At 48.2% G+C, this 19,195-nt stretch overlaps 6 protein-coding genes across 6 annotated transcripts; 1 reads left to right on the top strand and 5 right to left on the bottom strand.

Annotated features, from left to right (window-relative positions):
• Positions 1-106: 106 nt before the first annotated feature.
• On the bottom strand, positions 107-5,420 carry FVEG_17524 (hypothetical protein). The gene is made up of 18 exons (XM_018906771.1): positions 4,902-5,420; positions 4,748-4,848; positions 3,937-4,699; positions 3,675-3,834; positions 3,553-3,610; positions 3,393-3,511; positions 3,325-3,340; positions 3,178-3,259; positions 2,570-3,126; positions 2,387-2,512; positions 2,160-2,346; positions 2,042-2,107; positions 1,926-1,983; positions 1,003-1,868; positions 882-950; positions 795-815; positions 649-741; positions 107-589 (listed from the first exon to the last, which is right to left on the bottom strand). Exons 1-18 carry the CDS (start codon positions 5,316-5,318, stop codon positions 584-586), a joined length of 3,765 nt encoding a protein of 1,254 aa, XP_018761630.1. The 5' UTR covers positions 5,319-5,420; the 3' UTR covers positions 107-583.
• Positions 5,421-6,658: 1,238 nt separating this feature from the next.
• FVEG_17523 (hypothetical protein) lies at positions 6,659-7,669 on the bottom strand (the record flags this gene model as incomplete). Its single annotated transcript, XM_018906770.1, has 1 exon — positions 6,659-7,669. The coding sequence occupies one exon, from the start codon at positions 7,667-7,669 to the stop codon at positions 6,659-6,661; it is 1,011 nt and encodes a 336-aa protein (XP_018761629.1).
• A 693-nt stretch (positions 7,670-8,362) lies between these two features.
• FVEG_13435 (hypothetical protein) lies at positions 8,363-9,535 on the bottom strand. Its single transcript, XM_018902807.1, has 3 exons — positions 8,817-9,535; positions 8,706-8,768; positions 8,363-8,655 (listed from the first exon to the last, which is right to left on the bottom strand). The coding sequence occupies exons 1-3, from the start codon at positions 9,501-9,503 to the stop codon at positions 8,473-8,475; spliced, it is 933 nt and encodes a 310-aa protein (XP_018761628.1). The 5' UTR covers positions 9,504-9,535; the 3' UTR covers positions 8,363-8,472.
• Positions 9,536-9,971: 436 nt separating this feature from the next.
• On the top strand, positions 9,972-14,157 carry FVEG_13434 (hypothetical protein; the record flags this gene model as incomplete). Its single annotated transcript, XM_018902806.1, has 1 exon — positions 9,972-14,157. The coding sequence occupies one exon, from the start codon at positions 9,972-9,974 to the stop codon at positions 13,998-14,000; it is 4,029 nt and encodes a 1,342-aa protein (XP_018761627.1). The 3' UTR covers positions 14,001-14,157.
• A 1,443-nt stretch (positions 14,158-15,600) lies between these two features.
• FVEG_13433 (hypothetical protein) lies at positions 15,601-16,503 on the bottom strand (the record flags this gene model as incomplete). The annotated part of the gene is made up of 2 exons (XM_018902805.1): positions 15,726-16,503; positions 15,601-15,673 (listed from the first exon to the last, which is right to left on the bottom strand). The coding sequence occupies exons 1-2, from the start codon at positions 16,478-16,480 to the stop codon at positions 15,601-15,603; spliced, it is 828 nt and encodes a 275-aa protein (XP_018761626.1). The 5' UTR covers positions 16,481-16,503.
• A 1,299-nt stretch (positions 16,504-17,802) lies between these two features.
• FVEG_13432 (hypothetical protein) lies at positions 17,803-18,697 on the bottom strand (the record flags this gene model as incomplete). The annotated part of the gene is made up of 3 exons (XM_018902804.1): positions 17,803-17,990; positions 18,044-18,397; positions 18,445-18,697. The coding sequence occupies 3 exons, from the start codon at positions 18,695-18,697 to the stop codon at positions 17,803-17,805; spliced, it is 795 nt and encodes a 264-aa protein (XP_018761625.1).
• Between the last annotated feature and the right edge of the window lie 498 nt (positions 18,698-19,195).

The following is a 19,195-nucleotide window of genomic DNA, read 5'->3' as shown; positions in this document are numbered from 1 at the left end:
TTAGGGGCTTTATGCTGTAGGCATTGGTCAGTCAACATAATATTAATGTCTAAGTAATGGTCTAGAAGTGTTATTTGGAGTTGAGACTGGTGGCTGAGAGCTTATTCCGGCAGAGAGAACTTAGTGGCTTTACGCAAGAGTTGCGATTAAGATTAGCTAAAGTTCATCTTATGGGAGAATAAACGTTGACATGAAGATGTTATATACAGGAATTAAATAAAAAGACTTCCGGGAGGTGCAGTCAGAGCCTCGCTCAAGTTTCAGTCCATCCACAGAGGTACTGGTATCCCATCGCCGGCGGCAAGTTGAACCAGCACTTGGTATACTGAATCGGGTTCTCGATATCCATGTCGTTGTAATCCGGAACAGTGGCGTCTTTAATATTGCATTCCTCGGGAACGTTGCCATTGACAGAAACGCAGCGCTTGGGGTTGTCGATTCGATACTTTACGCAATCGTAGTTGTTCTTGAGAGCCGCTTCATAGTCAAAAACGTAGCCTTTCAGCGTCTTGAGCTCATCGCCTTGGAGGTTTCGTACTCCACCGATACTCCCAGGACCGTTGCCTTTGGTGCCAAAACAGATTCAGCGCTGCAGTGCACATTAGAATCTTTGGATTGACTTGAGTAAAGAATTATGATGGACTTTACCTTCTCGTGCCAGAGACAGCCTTCCATGTGATCTTTGCAGACTTGTTCAGACATGTCCTGATAAGTTGGAATCGTGCCAACGCCGTTGTGGTGCTATACGAGTATTAGACCTATCTTTAAAATCGAGTATGTCTTGAGGTATTTGCCTTTGAGCACTCAGTGTCCTCCTAGTATTTCAAAATCTCGTGTTAGTGTTGCTCTCCATTTGCGAATGAATAGGACTAGTGACTTACATCACTGACCATGAGGAAGTAATCGGCTTTGTTCTTTGACTTCATGGCCTTGACAACAGCGAACTCATCCTACAACTCGCTCGTTAGTAAACTGAACCTAAGCTCATGAGGCGTGACATACCCATTTGCTCTGCACCTGCGTGATATAATGGTTCATAAAAGGCTTTGTAATGTCTCTACTCAGCCAGTCACCATCACGGAAGAACTCATACACAAAGTCCGTCATCTTGTCGTCGCTCCAGCCGGATGGGGGTACACCACCAAACATGTTGCCAACAAAGTTGTCAGTCGAGTTGAGGATCTGAGTAAACATCTCACCATATGCTTCCTCAAGCTTCTTTTCCAAGGTTTCTGGTGAGACCTTCTCTTCCCAGCTCGTGCCAGCCGACATCGCGGCAAACACACCGGCAAAGGAAGTCATTGTGCCAGTGAAGAGAGGCTTAGCAGCTCCAAAGCCTGCTAGCGAAGTCAGGATGCCAACGAGCATGTTGACGAAGTCTCCGTTTTCTTCCTGGGGAGGTGTGCCGTTTTCTCGGACAATCTTCTTGATCTCCGAGGAGAGCTGGATTACGGATTCCTTGATAGTCTGCCACCAAAGCGTTTTGAAACCATCAAAGGTATTAGATATCTGGAAGTGCATGTAGTAGCCTTGTGGAGAAATATAAGTGGAGCAGGCTTTGCTCTCGGGCAAGGCGCAGCTCGAAGAGGTCAAGACAGTGCAATCGTAAGTCAAACCTCCTGGCGTGTCCATGACTTGCATAAAAAAGCGATCGGACCATTTCTTTGCTCCGTGGTCGTGAATCCACTTCTTCCACCACTCAGACGAGCCGCTGTCTTTCCAGCTTTTGTGAGCGATGTTGATATCCTCGGTCTGAATCGTATATTCGCAGACGCCCTTGTCATGGTCTTCACCTTTACCGGGTAGGTCAATAATCGGAATGTCGTCTCCTACAGAACCACCGCCAGTCTTGGGCAAACCAGGGTCCGCTTCAGAAGGTAAGTATATATTAGGGCCCTGGAGAAACGGTGGAAAGGGACACATACTTGTTGGGGAACTGTCGTCTCCACCAGTCGAGCTACACCGGTTCCAGTAAGTCCAAGCCTGAAAGGCATTGTCAGCTAAAGACCTAAGTAAAGTCGATTCCCGGTAAAGCGCATACCTTGTTCGTTTGAGGATCAACCTTGACTAAATCCGCTCGACCTTTACCGCCCTGGTTCGTAAAGTGCTAACAACGATCAGCCATCAAGCAAACCCATCGCCTCTGATGACCAACATACCATGTTCTCGCCTCGATCGATAGGATTGTAGAGCATGCCGTGGTTGGTCCAAGAGAACGAGCTACCGCCTTGAGCTTTATTACCCTTGTTGGCGAAGACGTCAACAGCACCAGTGTACTTGTCAACATGAAGAAGGTCGGCTCGTCCAGACGCCTCGACATCCGCAAAACGGATATTTGCTCGATCCCTGAAGCAGCTGTTAGCATAATGCTGTGGATATGATTGACGGTGTAACTTTCCATCCCTCTGAGAACTTGATCTGGCCAACGTTCTCGAGACCATTGGCTTTGTTGAGCCAACCGGTGATACGGCCGTTCTTCTCGATGCACAACGCATCAGCTCGTCCATCGCCACTAAGAAATTCGTTAGTTCTCGATATTGTCGGTCCACAAAGGATCCAGGCCACTTACTCGATGTCATGGAATCTCATTCCCAGATCAAAGATACCAACACCCCAGCCTTGGTTGCAATCAGTCGCCACAGCGGTACCACTGTCAAATGAGATCTTGTCGGCTCCATTGTCGTACTGGTTCCTGTACACTGTCAAATGCCCAGTCGCCTTATTTTGCACAATGACATCGCATCTCCCATCGCCAGTCCAGTCAGCGAGATGAATACCGTTTCGCGGCCCAGGAACCCTAAGCTCGATCTTGGTTTTGTGTCCCCACGCAGGCGGGGAGTGGATGTTGACATTGATCTCGGCAGCATGACCGTCCTGGTAGATCCAGACATAATCATCGCTGCCAGTACCACGCATGTCGCAGTAGTAGTTGCCATCTGCCTTGAGCTTTGTTCCTCCAGCGCCTTGGTTCTGCCAGACGACTATGTCGAAGTGGTCTTTTTCCTCTTTGAGGAAGATGTAGTCAAGGCGGTTGGAGCCGTAGATACGTCCAAACTTGATGCTGTCTTGGATGCCTGACACGGCCTGGCCTGCATGGGTTTGGCCTGCGGATCTCCATTTCGGTACCTATACTCGTTAGTCTGGAGATCGTTTCTTTAGGTTGTTCTTCAGACTTACTATTCCGCTGCCGCTGCCTCTGTTGTTGATCCATGTACTGACTTGACCATGATCGCCAATATACATTACATCGCTCCGGAAACTGTATATACGTATTAGTATAAGTCTCTACAACATGAGAAGTAGATGCGTATCGTCTTGACTTACTCTCCGTTGAGGTCCGCTGCCACCCATGTTAGCTAAATGACAAGAAAGAAGAGTGAATTATGACATACCAAGGATTATGCCGGCCTTGTCAGGTTGGGCAGTGTTGAAGACAGTTCCACGAATGCCCTTGGCTGTACTGAAACCTTGCCATTGAGGCTTGTCACCCCAGCCACCGTTCCGAGAGCATCTACCGTTAGATTTGGGTCATCATGCCCGGGGTAAACGTACGCTGTTTCACTAGCAGACTTGACTAAACAAAAATCTGCTCTACCGTCGCCATCGATATCTGAACATGGGTCAGTACAGCTGAGCCGGAGAAGGAATGCGACGAATGTATGGTGGCGACTGACCTGCGATGCGTACATCAGTGGCTTTCAGGCCATCGAAACCACCAATGACTTGGCCGATGCTCTCGAACTTGGGAGGGTTTCCGCCTCGGTTGAGCGAGACCCATACAGCGTTCTCCTTGATACAAAAGAAGTCGTCGAGGCCGTCATTGTTCTGCTCAAACTATTAACGCGATGAACCATGGAGTGGTGTTCGGAGGCACTTACAAAATCGGCGAACGCGTAGCCTGATAGAATCGCAATCAGTAGTGCTCAAGGTGAGGACCTGGAAGTATTTACGAGGACCCAGATCGCAGTTCATGTCAACATTGAACTGAACTGACTTGCCAAACTTGCCTCCTCCCAAGTTCTGACGGAACCAGTATGCATTCTTGTCCTTCGTGTTATGGTACACACGAATCCAATCATCAAGAGAAGCAGTCCGTTCCGCATTCGGGTCGCCCTTGACAACATTCGTGGAGAAAATATGCCAAGGAATCGCATCAGTAATTGGCTTTGGGTCACTCCCCTTATCAATCTTGGCACTCTCAATAACACCCTTCGAAGTGCTCTTGTGAACATAATTGCCATCATCATGACCACTGCCCATCTGAGACTGACCAGGCAAGCCAGCATTACCAGCAACCTTCTTACACTGGTTGCTCGAACCACCAGGGGCATCATCGATATTATCAACCTTTGCAGGTGTCTGGATCTGGTCTTCAATCTTGCTGATGGCATCCCACCAGACACCCGCTAACATCTTGTAGCCATCGTCGGTAGGGTGGTCCTTGTCAGGACCGATGTCGTCCATGGACATGACGCTTCGGACGTCGGCGAGGGCGATGCGTGCCCCTTTGTATCCTGCTGCGACATTTCGGATTTGCTTGCTGATATCGTCGGAGCAGGAGTTTCTGGAGGAGTCTTTGTTGAGGAGGAGGGTTGATAGAATAACTGTCACGCCGGGGACACTGTCGAAGATATCATCAACGAGGCTTTTTGTTCGTTCGCCGGCTTTGCTAGGGTCGCCTCCGGAGTTGCAGTCATTTCTAGCTAGTTAGCTTGGCATATGAAGGTTTCTGACTTGGTAGACTTACAATCCAGCGTTGATGAGAACCAGGTTCGGCTTCATCCACTTGCTTTTTGTCCAAGCGCCGTGGACGGACTCAATGGTCCAGCCAGGATGACCTTCGTTGTCCTAGCAAGCATTAAACATGCCATCAGAGAATGCGATTTGCATGAATAACTTACCGAGTCTGCCATGGTACCATCTCTCTCTGATCCAACCATGTTGACCTTCCATCCGCGGAATCGGAGCTGAGCCCGAAGCCACTTGCGGTAGCCATTACCGTCGCTAGACTTGTAGCCTTGAGTAATGGAAGCACCAAGCGGCATTACTCTGAGATAAAAGTCTTTGGCAGCTCTTCGATCAAATCGAGAACTCTGATCAACTGTGACTGTCAAGTTGTTGAATTCGTTGGGGTCTAAATCAGTGCCACGAGACTCGTGCAGTCCATGGCCTTGGCTATGTGGATGAACAGTGTCTGGCGCATAGCCATTGCCGTACGGCGAAAGACCATCTGAGTGACTTGCAAAGAGTGTATATGGGTAAAGAAGAACGACAGTCAAGATGGAAATGGCGGCATGGCCGCTGCGAAATAGTCGCATATTTGCGTCTGGACACAGAGCCTCAGTACAACAGACTCAAGAGCGTACAGAATATTGCCGAGATGCAAAACCCACGAGGCTGGTAATTTTATATCACATTTGTCCCAATTTCCGATCGTGTCTCTCTGAAATTCTCCCCTTCAGGCTTTGCCTTTACAGCCCCCAAGACAAGTAATACGACAGTCGAGGGATTCAGATCCCACAATACTTGGGATCATCATGTCACGATATCTGACTAAGATAAATATATCTATGGGTCCGCAACTCTTGGCATTGGCCATTCCGATCTCTCTCTGATTGGCTTGCTCGTTCCGGCCTTTCCATTATTGGCTTGCTCACAAGCGAGCACTATCCATATGATGATCAGACGACTTCACTCGGCGACATCTCGATTTGGCCGGGACCTTTGCACCTTTTCTCTTTTCCATAGGCTCTCATTGGGTGACATTATGCTTCGAGGGACTTTTGGACATGCTGCACGACGGTTAGAAATTTGGTAAATTAAAACATACAGGTCATGATTCTTGACCTCGATGGCCGCTTCAAAACAGGAAGCCATAGTTATGATGGTAGAAGGTCACCAGAAACAACTAGTTAATGCATTCTACCGATATCAATCTCGTTCGGTCCCACTATGCTATCGACCATAATTTTCGGCGCATCAACTCTATCTGGTGAGAAACTCCCTGCTATCCATTCGCATTTTAGTGTAAACACACAGAAGACACACAAAAGACCAAAAGACCCTGTCACAAACATCTTCTTGTGATTCGACAACCCTACAAGGCTGTGCCAGAAATGGGAGCATAGCCACGTGCGCCGCATGTTCAAACCCCGTTCCGGAGGTCAGTTATGCAGGGAATAAGAAGGTGATGCCATATGTGCTTAAGCTGTCATATTTATCCTCCTTGATTGGCTGCTCTTTGATCGACATGTTGCCTGCCAAGCCTCCCGTTCGGCACTGAGATCCGCGAACTCAATCTCACATAAGCCGGAGAGTTAATCTTAGCTAAGTCGGGAGAGTCGCTCGAACTCGCTTAAATGGAGCCTAGTTTGTCTCTCATGCATATCGAAGGGGCAGAGAACATCCGTTCTAGTATTGAGGAACGTAGGTGATGTCACATCACCTCCCTCGGGAAGCACGTTGTCAATTCCCAACCACTGGTAACAGAAAGGCCTCGCTGGTCAACTACACTTGCCGTCCTCTCATTGAAAATGCTTTCGCTTTCCTTGATTCTCATGGTGAGCAAGTCAATTAACGAGGTAAGTGTCGATATTTACTGTCATGGCATCCTCCGTCTCGGCTGGTACTGCACAAATAACAAGCGAGAAATATAACCTCACGAATCTACCTCCACCTTCTCATAGAGCTTCGGCTCCTTATCCCCTCCCTCATCGATGAATATCTCCCCCAGTCTCTTCTTCGAAATCTTAGGAAAGTAGTGCACGTACCCACTAGGACCCCTCACCAATGTTTCAATCTGACGCGCGATCAACCCGATTGTCGTACGTCTATGCCCCGCATGAACACCATAGTTCATATGCTCCCTCCACAACGGATCACTTCGTCTCACACAAGTCCCTAAATCTTTCCACGATGTCATCACGATGTAATTCGCGGATGCACTTTCTGACCGGATGACGTTGACAGCGTAGTCGGTTGAACAACCACCACATGACCATACACGACCTTCTAGGGCGCTGTCTAGCCTGGCTCTTGCTTGGCAGGTTAACCAGCAGTCTCCCTTGTGAGTCCCGAGACATTCTTGTAACTGTTGGCCTGGAAGGTCGAATTCTTGTATTTTTGAGTAGCGGAATGACCATTGTCCTATGGGCCATTTGAATTCCTCGTCTGGTCGAGTCATAAACGGGTACATATCGGTCCACTTAGCATGCCCACAAATACTGCCAAGTTCTTCAGATTCCTGAAGAGTTCGGTGTAGAGCTTCAACGCCCTCAATGATCTTATCCGGTTGGCGGCCTGTATTCTTTCCTGGAAACAGTATCCTCTGTGATTTGATGAGGATGTGTTTCTGGTGAGAAACATACATAGTCTGCTGCAGCCGCATAATAAGTATGCCATCATCGTTAAGCAACGGCTGCACAAACTGTACACTCAGCTCGCCTGGGGGTAGAGTACCGGGTCTGAAACGGTTGGATCTCGATATAGCCGACATGACATCGAAATGAACCTCTCTCGAAAGGTAAGGCGATACAGACGATCGCTGCAGATGCGCAGCGCCGTTGAGAACACAGGTCCGCCTGCCCTCCTTTTCAGTAAAGCCTGTACGACTCTTCCGCGGCTCGTGGAATTTTCGACAGAGATCGCAGAGTATCTCATCAGGCCACATGTAGCTTTGTTCGAGCCGCCTCAGAAAGTACCATTTATCAAATCCGTTAAGTGTCGTCGCGTTCCTAAAGAGATTGTGAAGCCATCGTGATGTGAAGGCGAGACTCGCGCGGTCAATCGGTGCGAGGAGACTGACGATCAGAGTTAGAAGCTCTGGAGGGAGGCTTTGCAGGGTTATCGACGATGACCGAGCGGCGGGTTTTTTTCTCGGAGAATGTCTTCTCTTAATCCTTCCTAGAACGTCAATATTGTTGACGCGTGTTGGTATCAGCATATAACTCCTGGGCGCGGGTTTGCATGTTTCTTGCGGATAGTAAGCCTTCTCAGCTTGGCGAGAAGTGTCATTGTGGTTATTCGGCTCGCGGACAGAACGTAGTAGGATAAAGGAAAAGAAATTTTAAGGCGTATATCCGGGTTCTTCATCTCTTATAAGAAAGTCAAACATCTCCTTAATAGTAAGAAAAGCAATGCCATGGGTGCATTGCAAAAGTCAAAGCGTAAACATGTTTAAGCTAAAGGGCTCAGGGCAAAAAGCCCGATACCTGGCGTCGAGGCTTAACTGTAAACGAAAGTATATCTCACAATGACAGTTTTATATAGGGTTCAGGGCTTTACGAGTGGCTCTGATTTGGAGTACAGCCTTTGGTTAACAATCAGGATTGGACGACATGAGCTGCGTTGTGGCACACCTAACCGCCTCAAAACTCATAATGATGGATCTACGAATAAGGGTGTGAGGACACTTTCCGCTTGGTGATAGGTAAATTCTCAATAAACATTGACTTACGCATCACACAGCGACGTTCACGCCCATGCGTCTTCCTCATCGTTGTCCTGGTGTACTGCATCTAGTTCCTCTTTCTCAGTTTGGTCTTCATACCGTACTTCGAACGTCCCATCGCCCAAGTCATCCTCAAATGTTGTCAAAGATGCAGAGGCTGTACGGCCTTCACCTCGGAATCTGCCCGGGGCCTTCTTCTCTGCCAACTACGATTATTTAGCTTTCGTGCGTTTTACGGTTCAACTTTGTTACTCACTCCGCGAATGGGAACCCACGTGAATCTTATGCCGTGGAAGAAGACAACGTGGCCTTTGCCATTCTATGCCCGTTGATTAGATAATCGGTAAAGGGGGACAGAACAACTTACATCATCACTCTGAGTGCTTATCCATCCCTCTGCGCTTCCTCCATGCAGATAACTCCCCTTGGGGGCCACTTCGCCAAACTCAAGAACCGTTGTGCTGAACCCGACATCAACACTTTTGCCTTTAGAGTTCCAGCAATTGACCGATGCATTCTCTGCTGCCCACGTCGAAGTAATGATCCACAAGCCATTTTCTTTGACCTCAGGGTATGATTTCACTATGCCTTTCGCATTCTGCTTCATCCACTGAAGAAGAGGCTCTTTATGATAATACCGTTCATGAACAACAGGACCACTGGTCAGAAGAACAGCTCCATGATTTTTATCTGCCTGGAATCGGAAGCAGGCGGAGACATCGAAGGGCAGTGCTGCTGCTGCCAGCATAGGTATCGCCCCAAGGCCGATACTCAGATCAATCGCGCGACCTCTTGTCTCATTGCCCAGCTTCGGTCCCCATATTTGCTTCTGAGATGGAGCGCGTTTCAGTGTTGTGCCGTCGATAGATGACAGTCCCGACGGTAAGCTTATCGACGACGTGAGATCTCCGATGGGATTCCAGGCCCCAGTCGAGTCAAAATATCCGATAAATCCGGGCTGGAATTGACTCGAGGGAATCGGTAGGTACAGCGCCGTGCCGAAAGGATGCGCTCGCATGAGCTCGGCATACTTGAGATCCAAAGCCTTGCCCATTATTGTTAGCTATTTAGAAGGTTTCGTTAGTGATAGAGGGGTAGCAGGTCTCTCTTATCTTGGATTAACGCAAGGCAGCACAAATACCTCGTATATCAGTACCCGACTTAGCCGATGTGGCGCTAATAGTGTGCCAATATTTATGCGCGCAATGTTACACTGCGCTTCAGCTTGTGATACTGTATCCTATCAGCTGGTCGCATTGCACAATTGTCTCGACCGTTCGATAATCGGTGAATGAATAAGTGCATCAGCCACGCTCTAGAACTGTCCTGACATATGTCTGACCTTTTTTGTCGCTTTGAACCAATGTTTCAGATTTCTTACATACATTGGGATGAAAACCCCGCACCATATTCCAGTGATCATATGCTTTATTGCTGCTGTCCTTAGTGCTTTCGCAAGTCGTTCCCCTCTTTTCCTGTTACTAAATGATTGCTCAACTGCCCGCCTCTCACAGCATTCATCATGGCATCAGATCTCGCCAATCAGCTTGAACATGCAGCAACATTGATCGCATCTCAAGAACAAGATGAAGAGCTCATTCCGGACGGTCAGTTTTGCCGTAATAAAGATTTCCTAAAGGACGTGGATCCCGAAACGTGCAAGTATATCTATGCCGTCATGCTTTCGGATCGCTCCGAGAGGGCAAAGCGATTCTCCATGGCAAGTGAGGAAGTATTGATGACCAGAGGTGTCGGAAACAATACCTCTGGACTGAGGGATGCCGCTATCTTGGGCGCTCTCGCTGTTTTCAACGTTCTCAAAACTGAACCTATGAGAGGTGTTGTTGTCAGCATGTTTGGGAGAGTTCTGAGGAGACAGTGGGAGGTTGCAACGCCAGAGAATGAGCATGAGGCTCTGGATCTGGCAGTGGAATATCTCAGAAAAGCTGTTGATTTTGGGCCGCGGGATCATTCGAATCGAGCATTGCATCTTGATGACCTCGGCGACATTCTGACACAAAGGTACAAGGTTACCCATGAAGAGGTCGACTTTGACGATGCGAAAGCAGCATTCCATCAAGCCTTGTCGACAGACTTCCCAGGGAAACCAATTTTCTATCTTGGCTTGGCAAAGTTACAGCAGGAAAGGGCCTTATTCCAGGAAGAAGAAATGGAAAGCTTACTTCTTGAGAGTATGGCCACTCTTCAGCTCGCCGAAGATTCAGTCCCAAGCCATTTCGACTCGACGCCTTTCCGATACACCATCGCAGACATTCATCGCGCTCGCGCCGCATGTTTTGTCCACCTATACGATCATAGCCAGGATATCGAGAACCTCAGAAAGGCAAAAGCATGTCTCAACAGAGGGCTTGCTGTTGCTGAAGAAAAGCGTTCGAATGACCGTTTCAACTGTCTCATCAACTTGGCATCACTACAACAAAAGCTCAACGAGGAGGAGAACACACGAGACCCATCTGCTGAAATCGGCTATTTGAGACAAGCCCTTCGTGTTCATCCAAACTCCGTAGAGGCACTGGAGGAGCTTGCGAATGCACTGGGTGAAAGAGCTGAGCAGAATAACCACCGGGAAACGCAGATCGAAGCAGACAAGCTTATCGAACGAATGAATGAGCTGCAGATCGTCGATTCGTCTCCAAAAACACCGGCACGACTTATCAGAGACGCAGGTGCTCATGAAGAGCAATTCAGCAAAACCGGGCTCTTCTCAGAAATCGACCAGGCTGTTAAGTGCATACAAGATGCCCTCGATCACCCAGATTTACAAGGTCATCAACAGATCGACTGCTATCAACAACTCGCTATAGCACTTCTCATCAGGTTTGAAGCGAATGGAGATAAAGATGATCTGCGTAACGCATGTCAAGCAAATCTCGATGTTTTGCCGTTTCTCAATGACCTTGATGAGGCTATGAAGGCTCGATGTTTGAGAGCTTCTGGGAGGGCTGCTTTTGTGTCTGCTCAGATTCCGGGGCAAGAGCAATTCATTGATGGTGCTTTGACGGCACTGATTGCAGCGAAAGAAATATCGTTGAGGACAGATCCCTTTTATCTTACTGTCATGAATGATATTGGGAATGCTTATGTCGTCAAATGCCAGTGTACTGGCGAGGTCAAGTATCTTTTACAGGCCTCTGAAGCATATCAGGATGGTCTAGATGCCTCTAAGGAGCAAGGGTCGTCTGATGGAGCTATGAACATCATTTTGACTCATGGTTTGGGGAATGCGGCTATGTATCAGTTCAAGTTTTCTGGAAGACTGGAAGACATCAACACGGCGATCAAGGCGTTTGAGCAATGTCTCGACTCAACTGGGCCTACCGAGGTTCGCGCTGGCTCCCGAACAAGAAGTCTCAGTCATGCTCTTCAGATCAGGTACGACGACACCCAAGACGTTCGAGATGTCATAAGAGCTGGTCAGATTGTGGAGGAGGTTCTAGGCAGGAATCTCAATCTTCCGCCGGTCGAAATCTCGGCACTACACAATATGCTGGGAACAGCATATCTTCGTCAATACCACCGGGAAGGAGATCTAAGCTTTCTCGCTCAAGCTGAGAAGAACTTCAACGTAGCTCTCTCTTGTGGATGCACGGATAAGTTTTACTTATTTTCGGCCCGTGTCAATTTGACGCGTACGTTGCAATACAGAGCTAAGAAGACACTCAGCCTACGAGACCTTCGCGATGCGCTCGTGAACTTCCAAGAGTGTATCTCGATAGGTGGTATGGACGACATAAATCGGGCGGGACTTCTCATCAACCAAGCAGAACTACTTATCGCAATCTGGACCGTCAGTCCAGCTCCATTAAGCACACTCGCTGCAGACACATACCTGGTCTTAACCGCTCAGTTCTCATCGGCACCAGGTATCGCTCGTCACGTCCTCGCGTGGATGAAAGTTTGGGCATCCATGTTTGCGCACGTGGTTGCAAAGGATTCGACAGCTGCAAGGAACTACATCCGAGAAGCAGCTGAGGATCTCCCCTTCGCAGTCTATGCTTGTACCACGCGGGCTGATCAGTTACGTCAAGCCAAGAAGTTCCAAGCCGTCCCGACACTTGCCCTCTGGTTTTCGCTCGCGGCTGGAGATTCAGCGGTGGAAGCGCTACAGTTATATGAAAGAAGTCGATGTGTTTTGTGGGAGGAGATTCTTAACAAGGGTGTTGATTCTGGCTTGGATGAATTGAAGGAGAAGTTTCCAGATCTGGCGGCTCGTTTCACTGAAGCGAGGGTCTCTGAGAAAGCCAAGGGCCAGCGAGCGGCGAGATTCGACCTTGATAAGAAGTTTCTCCAGAGTCAGACGACTTTCAACAAATCGACTTCGTTTCAGGAACTGATAGCCGAGATCCGAGCAAAAGAGGGGTTCCAGGATTTTCTCAGGCTTCCACGAGAGGACTCGCACTTTTACGAACTTGCTGAATCTGGCCCAGTAATCATTGTCGAAACGGAACCTCTGAGCGGTGGCTACGCACTCATCATTACCACCACTGAGATTCGGAAAATCTCACTTCCCAAGTTCACTGTCGACGATATCAGAGAGCATAAACAACTCTTTCGCGAAGCCATTGATATGTCGGATGACGGAGATGGTCACGGCGGGGATCTTCTCCATTATCTACTTACATGGCTCTGGGAAGTTGTAGCAGAACCCGTTCTCCTCAGTCTGGGGTATGATGGGGCTCCAGCAGATGGAAATTTGCCGAGGGTCTGGTGGTTGACGACGAGCAGTATTAATGCTTGGCCCATTCATGCGGCGGGCGATCATCGACGGGCAGTAGAGACGGGAGAGCGCTGCACGGTGCTTGATCGATGCGTTCCATCTTATACAAATACCCTTCGTGGGTTGTCCTTTGTGAGAGATCGTGAGAAGGAGATCACGCAGCATGTTAGAGGTCAGAAAGCGATGCTGGTTAAGATGGAGACAACGGATCTCCTTGCGCCGCTGCAATATGCCTCAAGCGAGATCGACGCTATCAACACAATTCTCAGTCGCGGGGGATACAAAGCCGTAATATACGATCACCCAGTCCGAAAGGAGGCACTCACGGGTCTGTTGAACTCACAGATCGCGCATTTCGCTTGCCACGGCGAAGTCGACACTTTGAACCCAGCACGCAGCGGCCTCCTCCTACGCGATTGGTACACCCAAGACACAAGCGGCAACATTACGCGAGGAAACATCCTCGACGTTCAAAGCATGATGTCAGCGCCAAAAAAGCTAAACTGCTCTCTGATCTATGTATCAGCATGTGAAACGGCCATCACAGGTGATCCAATGCTTCCTGAGGAATCGATCCATCTCGCCGCTGGGTTTCAAATGGCTGGGGTACCCTGTGTAGTGGCAAGTCTGTGGAAGGCAGAGGATGAGACTTGTGGTCTTGTCTCCAAGGTCTTTTATGCGGATTTGACGAAAGGAGGGACAGGTGTCACGGGAGATAGGTCTGCGAGGGCGTTGAGACTGGCTGTTCTGGAACAGAGGCAGGCTGGTGTTGATCCGAGATTTTGGGCGACTTGGGTACATTACGGTCCTTGAAAGCTTCTTGGGGTAGAGTTTGATTGGGGTCCTATACATCAGCTGTCAGGCCAACTAACTCAAGATGGCACTCCCAAAAACACAGTTCAGGCAGTATCCAGCTCACAAATGTAACCCAAGACTTTTATTTCAGTCACATCTCAGACTAATGAGTGGCCATTGTTCTTCTTTATCGACTACTTATGTCTGTCAATGGGTTTCTCCATTGACAAAAGTATCGGACTTGAGACATGATCCAAACAGAGTTCTTGTGAGACTTTAAGCTTTCGAAGTCCAAGAGTCTAGGGCTTAAGACCCTGACCATTTCACGCATCGCCCCTCAAGCCTAACATTGGGCTCTTACACCTGCGGGCTGTTTGTTGTTTCTACTATCAGCTGTCCGCGATGTTACCAACACGACGTCGCTTACCAGGACAGCCACCTGGTCCGGGACTTGGTCCACCACGTGCGCAATCATCAACATTCGCGTCTCGACAGCGCCAAAGACAGCTTCCGAACACAGCAGTTCCGGATCCTGTCGTACCTCCTCCGCCTCCACCGCCAACTGCAACATCGATTCTAGCCACGATTCCCAATACAATGCCACTTGCAGTCCTGTTACTGCTCCTTCTCTTCCTACTCTTGCTCTATCTCATGTCTCACCTCGTCGTTCTCCTGTTGCTGTATCTTCTGCTATAAACCCAGCTCCGGCTTCGACTCGATCGTTATTCACTACGGTCTCTCCACATTATGCGATCAAGGACCAAACAATAGGGTCTTCTCCGGTGGTTCCTAAGGACGAGCTGAGCTTAGGGGGCCTTGCCTCGAAATCAGATATCTTGGTTCAGAGCTCTTAAGTGTCGCGCCATAGTCTGAGGCCTGCGTTGCTTGCTCTTTTCTGCTTTCCGATATTTGTTTGAACAAGAACAAGGATGAGCACTTCATGTCAGTTCCGTGGTACAGCGCGTGTTTCCCCACGCGGTCAGCTCCATGCGCGGTCTTTAACCAACGCTTCACGGCAGTTCAGAACAACCAGCTGGAGATCCTTGTTGCTGTGCGAGCTCCGAAGCCATCAGCAGATGATTAACGTGCCAATCTTTGGTCACTTAAGAAGCGCCTTTTGGGACTCAAAAAAAAATACACAAGCCATCGGAGGATAGGGTGCACTGTACTAAACTTGGTCAAAGCTTTGAGCAACTGCACTAAACTTATGATGAGATTTAAAGTAACTACACTAAAGCCATGTAAAGTGGGCCTTATATGGCTGTATCGTATCGCAGCAATGTCTTTCATGCTCTTGGTTGTACCCGCGCTTCCACCTACATATGCAGCCAATTAGATCGAGTCGGGATTGGCCGAAGTTTCAAATGATATCACGGCGACTACCGAAGGGACAGGAGTTTCACTTTACCCCGTACGGGGCATATTCACTAAAACATGTGAAACGTTTCAGATCAACTCATCTCTTCATATCTAATCTCATACTCCGTACTCGCTATCCAGATAACACCAATACAGTCATGCCCATCAACTCACAAACTCCACATCGCTCCCATGCAGAAATATGTACAAACATTTATATACATGTCATCTCATCTCATCTCATCTTATAATCGCAAATCTACTTGCGGTAAGTGGTCCAAGCACTGTGCATGCGGGTCTTCTGACCAGGGGTAAACTCCTCGTAGCAAACACTACAATAACCATTAGTAATTATATCAATCAACGTTTTCGGGAATAACTTACTCATCGGAGTAATCCATAAAGTTGTGGATGGGGTCATCACCAGCCTGGTTAGGGCAGCTATCCCGTCGAGCAGGGCATCCACTCGTCTGGCTAGCCTGGGCAGGGGTATCGCTAACCAGATCTCCACCATTGCAGCCATCCTGGAAAGTATGGAAGAGGTTGAACCAATGGCCGACCTCGTGAACGGCAGTTCCACCGAGGTTATAAGGAGCCATTGAGCCTCCGGGGACGGTCTCAGCGACAATGACGCAACCGTCACGGATGAAGGTTGAAGATCCAGTTGAGACATTAGGCTCAGGGAAGAAGCAGTATCCAAGAGCGTCAAGACCATCAAGCTTGGCAACGTCAGTGAAGTACAAGTTAAGAGTCTTGTAATCACCCTGACGAAGCTGTCTCTTCATAGCAACCTCGCCATTTCCAGCAGCCCAGTCAGAGTTGGTGGTGAAAGTGGTGTCAATGAGGTTGAATGTAACATCATGAGGACCATAAGCGTCGTTCAAGGCTTTGAGTTGGGCTTGGAGCTTGGCCTTGGTGATGTACTTTGAGGAGGAGGAAGAAACAACGTGGAAGTAGGTGTCGACGGTGATGGAGGTAGCGGCGACTTTGGAGACGGACTCGATCTTCTTGAGGTTCTGAGCGTGCTGGACTTGCTCGGGGGTAGGGTCTGCGATGGCACAGCGAGGGGGGATAGCACGTCCGGCCAGACCAGCGAGGGCGTTGCCGAAGAAGAGAGCGAGAGCGAGCTTGGAGACCATTGTTGCGGTGATGAGATGTGAGGAGATAGATGAAGATGATGATATCGACTATAATCTATGCAACTACACTACATATTTATAATTATATTCTTTTGTTCTTACTTGCAGTATAGAGCGGGCATAATCTATCCATCTTACTATCTCATGGCGATCGTTTCCAATTATGCCATATCTCCGTTCATCCAGATCAAAAGACCATCCCATCACAGCATAACTTGCCATCCTTATCTATGTCAATTCCCCATAAGAGCAACTACACAAGTTATTCCGTAAATCTGACCTGCCATATTGACTCATGAGTGGACGACTTGCCGCGGTGCCTATTCCGTACCAATGCTAGTGCTCGGAAATGAACCCCTGGACCTTCTGTTAAAGGAAACGGCCGCCGTGGTAAATACGAGACAGCCGAACTTCGGACGCCAAGAGACCTTCCCGTCTTGGAAGGATCTTCTGCCGACGCACGGGCTTGATCTGGGGCGGGTCTGTCCCCCTGTAAGCTTAAAATGAAGCATTATCGTATGGTTAACTACCGGAGCTTGAGAACTTTTGCTAGGCTTGTGTTAAAGTGATCACATTATCTTTATAGATTGTGGAGGTGATGCTGGGGTTTAAGCCGATGCCGGCTTGGCGAGTTGATTGGGTATCTCGGATCAAAGGATTGCCTGTACTAAGAGGTTTATGTCTCAGCAGGATCGAGTCATTAGTGAGAATGGTCGATCGAGGTCCGGCAGACGACATTGTGTTCATGGATGAGGAGGATCCTTCTGAGAAAATAAAAAAAAAAATAGAGCAGGTGCTCCAAGCCATGTATCCATCATAATTCACCATACTTACCCAGTCTCTGGCTCAGTAATGATTGTTTACTATTCAAATCTACTTCTGTAGGGTAGTGTCGACGATCTTATCGGACACTATCTTATCTTATCTCATCCAGATCTCAGTTAGACGGCCCAATCAAAACGCATGTATGGCTTGGGCACTCTGCAGGGACTTTTTCATCTGACGTTATCGGGTTGCATCCTCAATCAAATTCTGTGAATAATTGACAGCTGAGATATAAACCCCACACATCATTGCAGCCAGTCAAAAGCCGTAATATCTTAGTCGAATGGTTGTCGCAACTCTTATTATTACCTCTTTTGGTAGACATCATGCTTGGTACTATTTATCACATGTAAACGCCGACATCATGAATATGCAGCGGCTAAAAGCATGCAGAGCCAGGTGAATGGAGCATCAGGATCGAGATTAATGGCTCATTGTCTACCAACAGGGTTCTATGCTTGTTTTACACTTCTATCTAATTGGGGTCCGCGCTCTGTTCAATCCTCATCTCCAAAAACAACAGCATGCTCAAACGCCCAGTCTCGAATGGCATCAAAGTTGCGACATGTATGCAGCGTGCTAAAATCAGGCCAGTGACCATCATAGCCATCGTAATACTTGAATGCGAAAACACCAGTGTCGCTCTGGCACATTATATTGTTTCGCAGAATCTCGATGCAGTGATCTAAAAATTATATCAGCATTGATCAAGCAATTGACCTAAAGGTTCTGACTTACCAAGATGGCCTCTCAAGTCCTCAGGCTCAACCTCAATATCGCCACCCATCTTGGAGTAGTAATCCCTGTAGGTGTCTTGCCGAAGCAAGTTCAGACAATGAAGCTGATGGAACACTTGGATTCCGACGCGATAGCCCGTATGTCCTGTCTTGGGATCCTTGACCTTGAGAGAATTGGGGTCGAGACCCAGTTTGTCGAGCTCAGCTTTGGAAATCATTTGATCGCCCACATCATATGTGACATGGTTCCACGCTTTATCGACTTCGGGCCCGTATCCGACAAACTCAGACATCTCGAGGGCTGGAGTGATATTGTATCGGACCGTATGGAAGTCTGCAACACTTTCTGCGGGAGCTATTTGATGTTAAAAACAGGTCAGCAAAGAGCTGCGATGGACTCACAGTAGGGAAAGTTTGGCTGATTACAAACGCCACTTTGTAAAGGACTGGCGCGAAGTAGTAATGAAAGGGCGAAGAACGCCAACGAGAAGGAGAGTAAGACACCGTGAGCTATCCATATCAAGATTGGATGTGCGCCTGGCTGTGAAATGAATGGCGAGATGTTGGTGTAGATGGGCAGAGGTGATAAGAGAGCATTCTTTTCATAAGTTTGCTGCTCCTCATCTTCAGGAACAGGACGATACTTTGAACCCATTGTGGCAGAAAATGATGGACTGAACCTCGAAGAAGTTAAGGAAAATGACTGGCCTGCAGTGAGAGAATAAAAGTCAACCTCCAGGGCGATGAGGGAGAAAAAGAACAAGTGCGACAAGTTTTGAAGCAATGATGTATATATCAATGCCCAGAAATCTGATTCTATAATTGGTCTTCTCTAACTTGGTTCAGCAGTAAGCGGATAATCGGCTTCCAATAACAACTCTTCAAACGCCAAGACGAAACGTGAAATGGTTCGTGCGACAAGTGAATACCACAACAAGTCATCCAGACCACCCACTTAAAACATGTTCCAGCTTCACGGGTTTGACAGATGTCGAATCAGGAATAGTAAACTATTACTCACCGAGAATTATAGGCCTAGACAATATCTGTAACAGGGGTGAGTGATATTCTCAGGCAACGTGAGGCACTATACGTCGTAGCCGCCAGGGGTCATGTCGTCTAGACCAATCATGTGAAACCAGCGAAACTTGTT

This window comes from Fusarium verticillioides, chromosome 8, assembly GCF_000149555.1.
Source record: "Fusarium verticillioides 7600 chromosome 8, whole genome shotgun sequence".
Taxonomy (NCBI): domain Eukaryota; kingdom Fungi; phylum Ascomycota; class Sordariomycetes; order Hypocreales; family Nectriaceae; genus Fusarium; species Fusarium verticillioides.
The sequence above is the reverse complement of the archived record's forward strand: the minus strand, read 5'-3'. Positions and strand labels throughout refer to the sequence as shown.

Excerpts from the sequence above, each read along its gene's own strand:
- FVEG_17524 (XM_018906771.1), bottom strand. The coding sequence starts at position 5,318 with ATGCGACTATTTCGCAGCGGCCATGCCGCCATTTCCATCTTGACTGTC. Across the intron at positions 3,127-3,177 it reads GAGGCAGCGGCAGCGGAATA|GTACCGAAATGGAGATCCGC; the intron begins GTAAGTCTGAAG and ends TAACGAGTATAG. Across the intron at positions 816-881 it reads ACTTCCTCATGGTCAGTGAT|GAGGACACTGAGTGCTCAAA; the intron begins GTAAGTCACTAG and ends TTGAAATACTAG.
- FVEG_13435 (XM_018902807.1), bottom strand. The coding sequence starts at position 9,503 with ATGGGCAAGGCTTTGGATCTCAAGTATGCCGAGCTCATGCGAGCGCAT. Across the intron at positions 8,769-8,816 it reads TAAGCACTCAGAGTGATGAT|AATGGCAAAGGCCACGTTGT; the intron begins GTAAGTTGTTCT and ends CAACGGGCATAG. Across the intron at positions 8,656-8,705 it reads CGTGGGTTCCCATTCGCGGA|TTGGCAGAGAAGAAGGCCCC; the intron begins GTGAGTAACAAA and ends AAATAATCGTAG.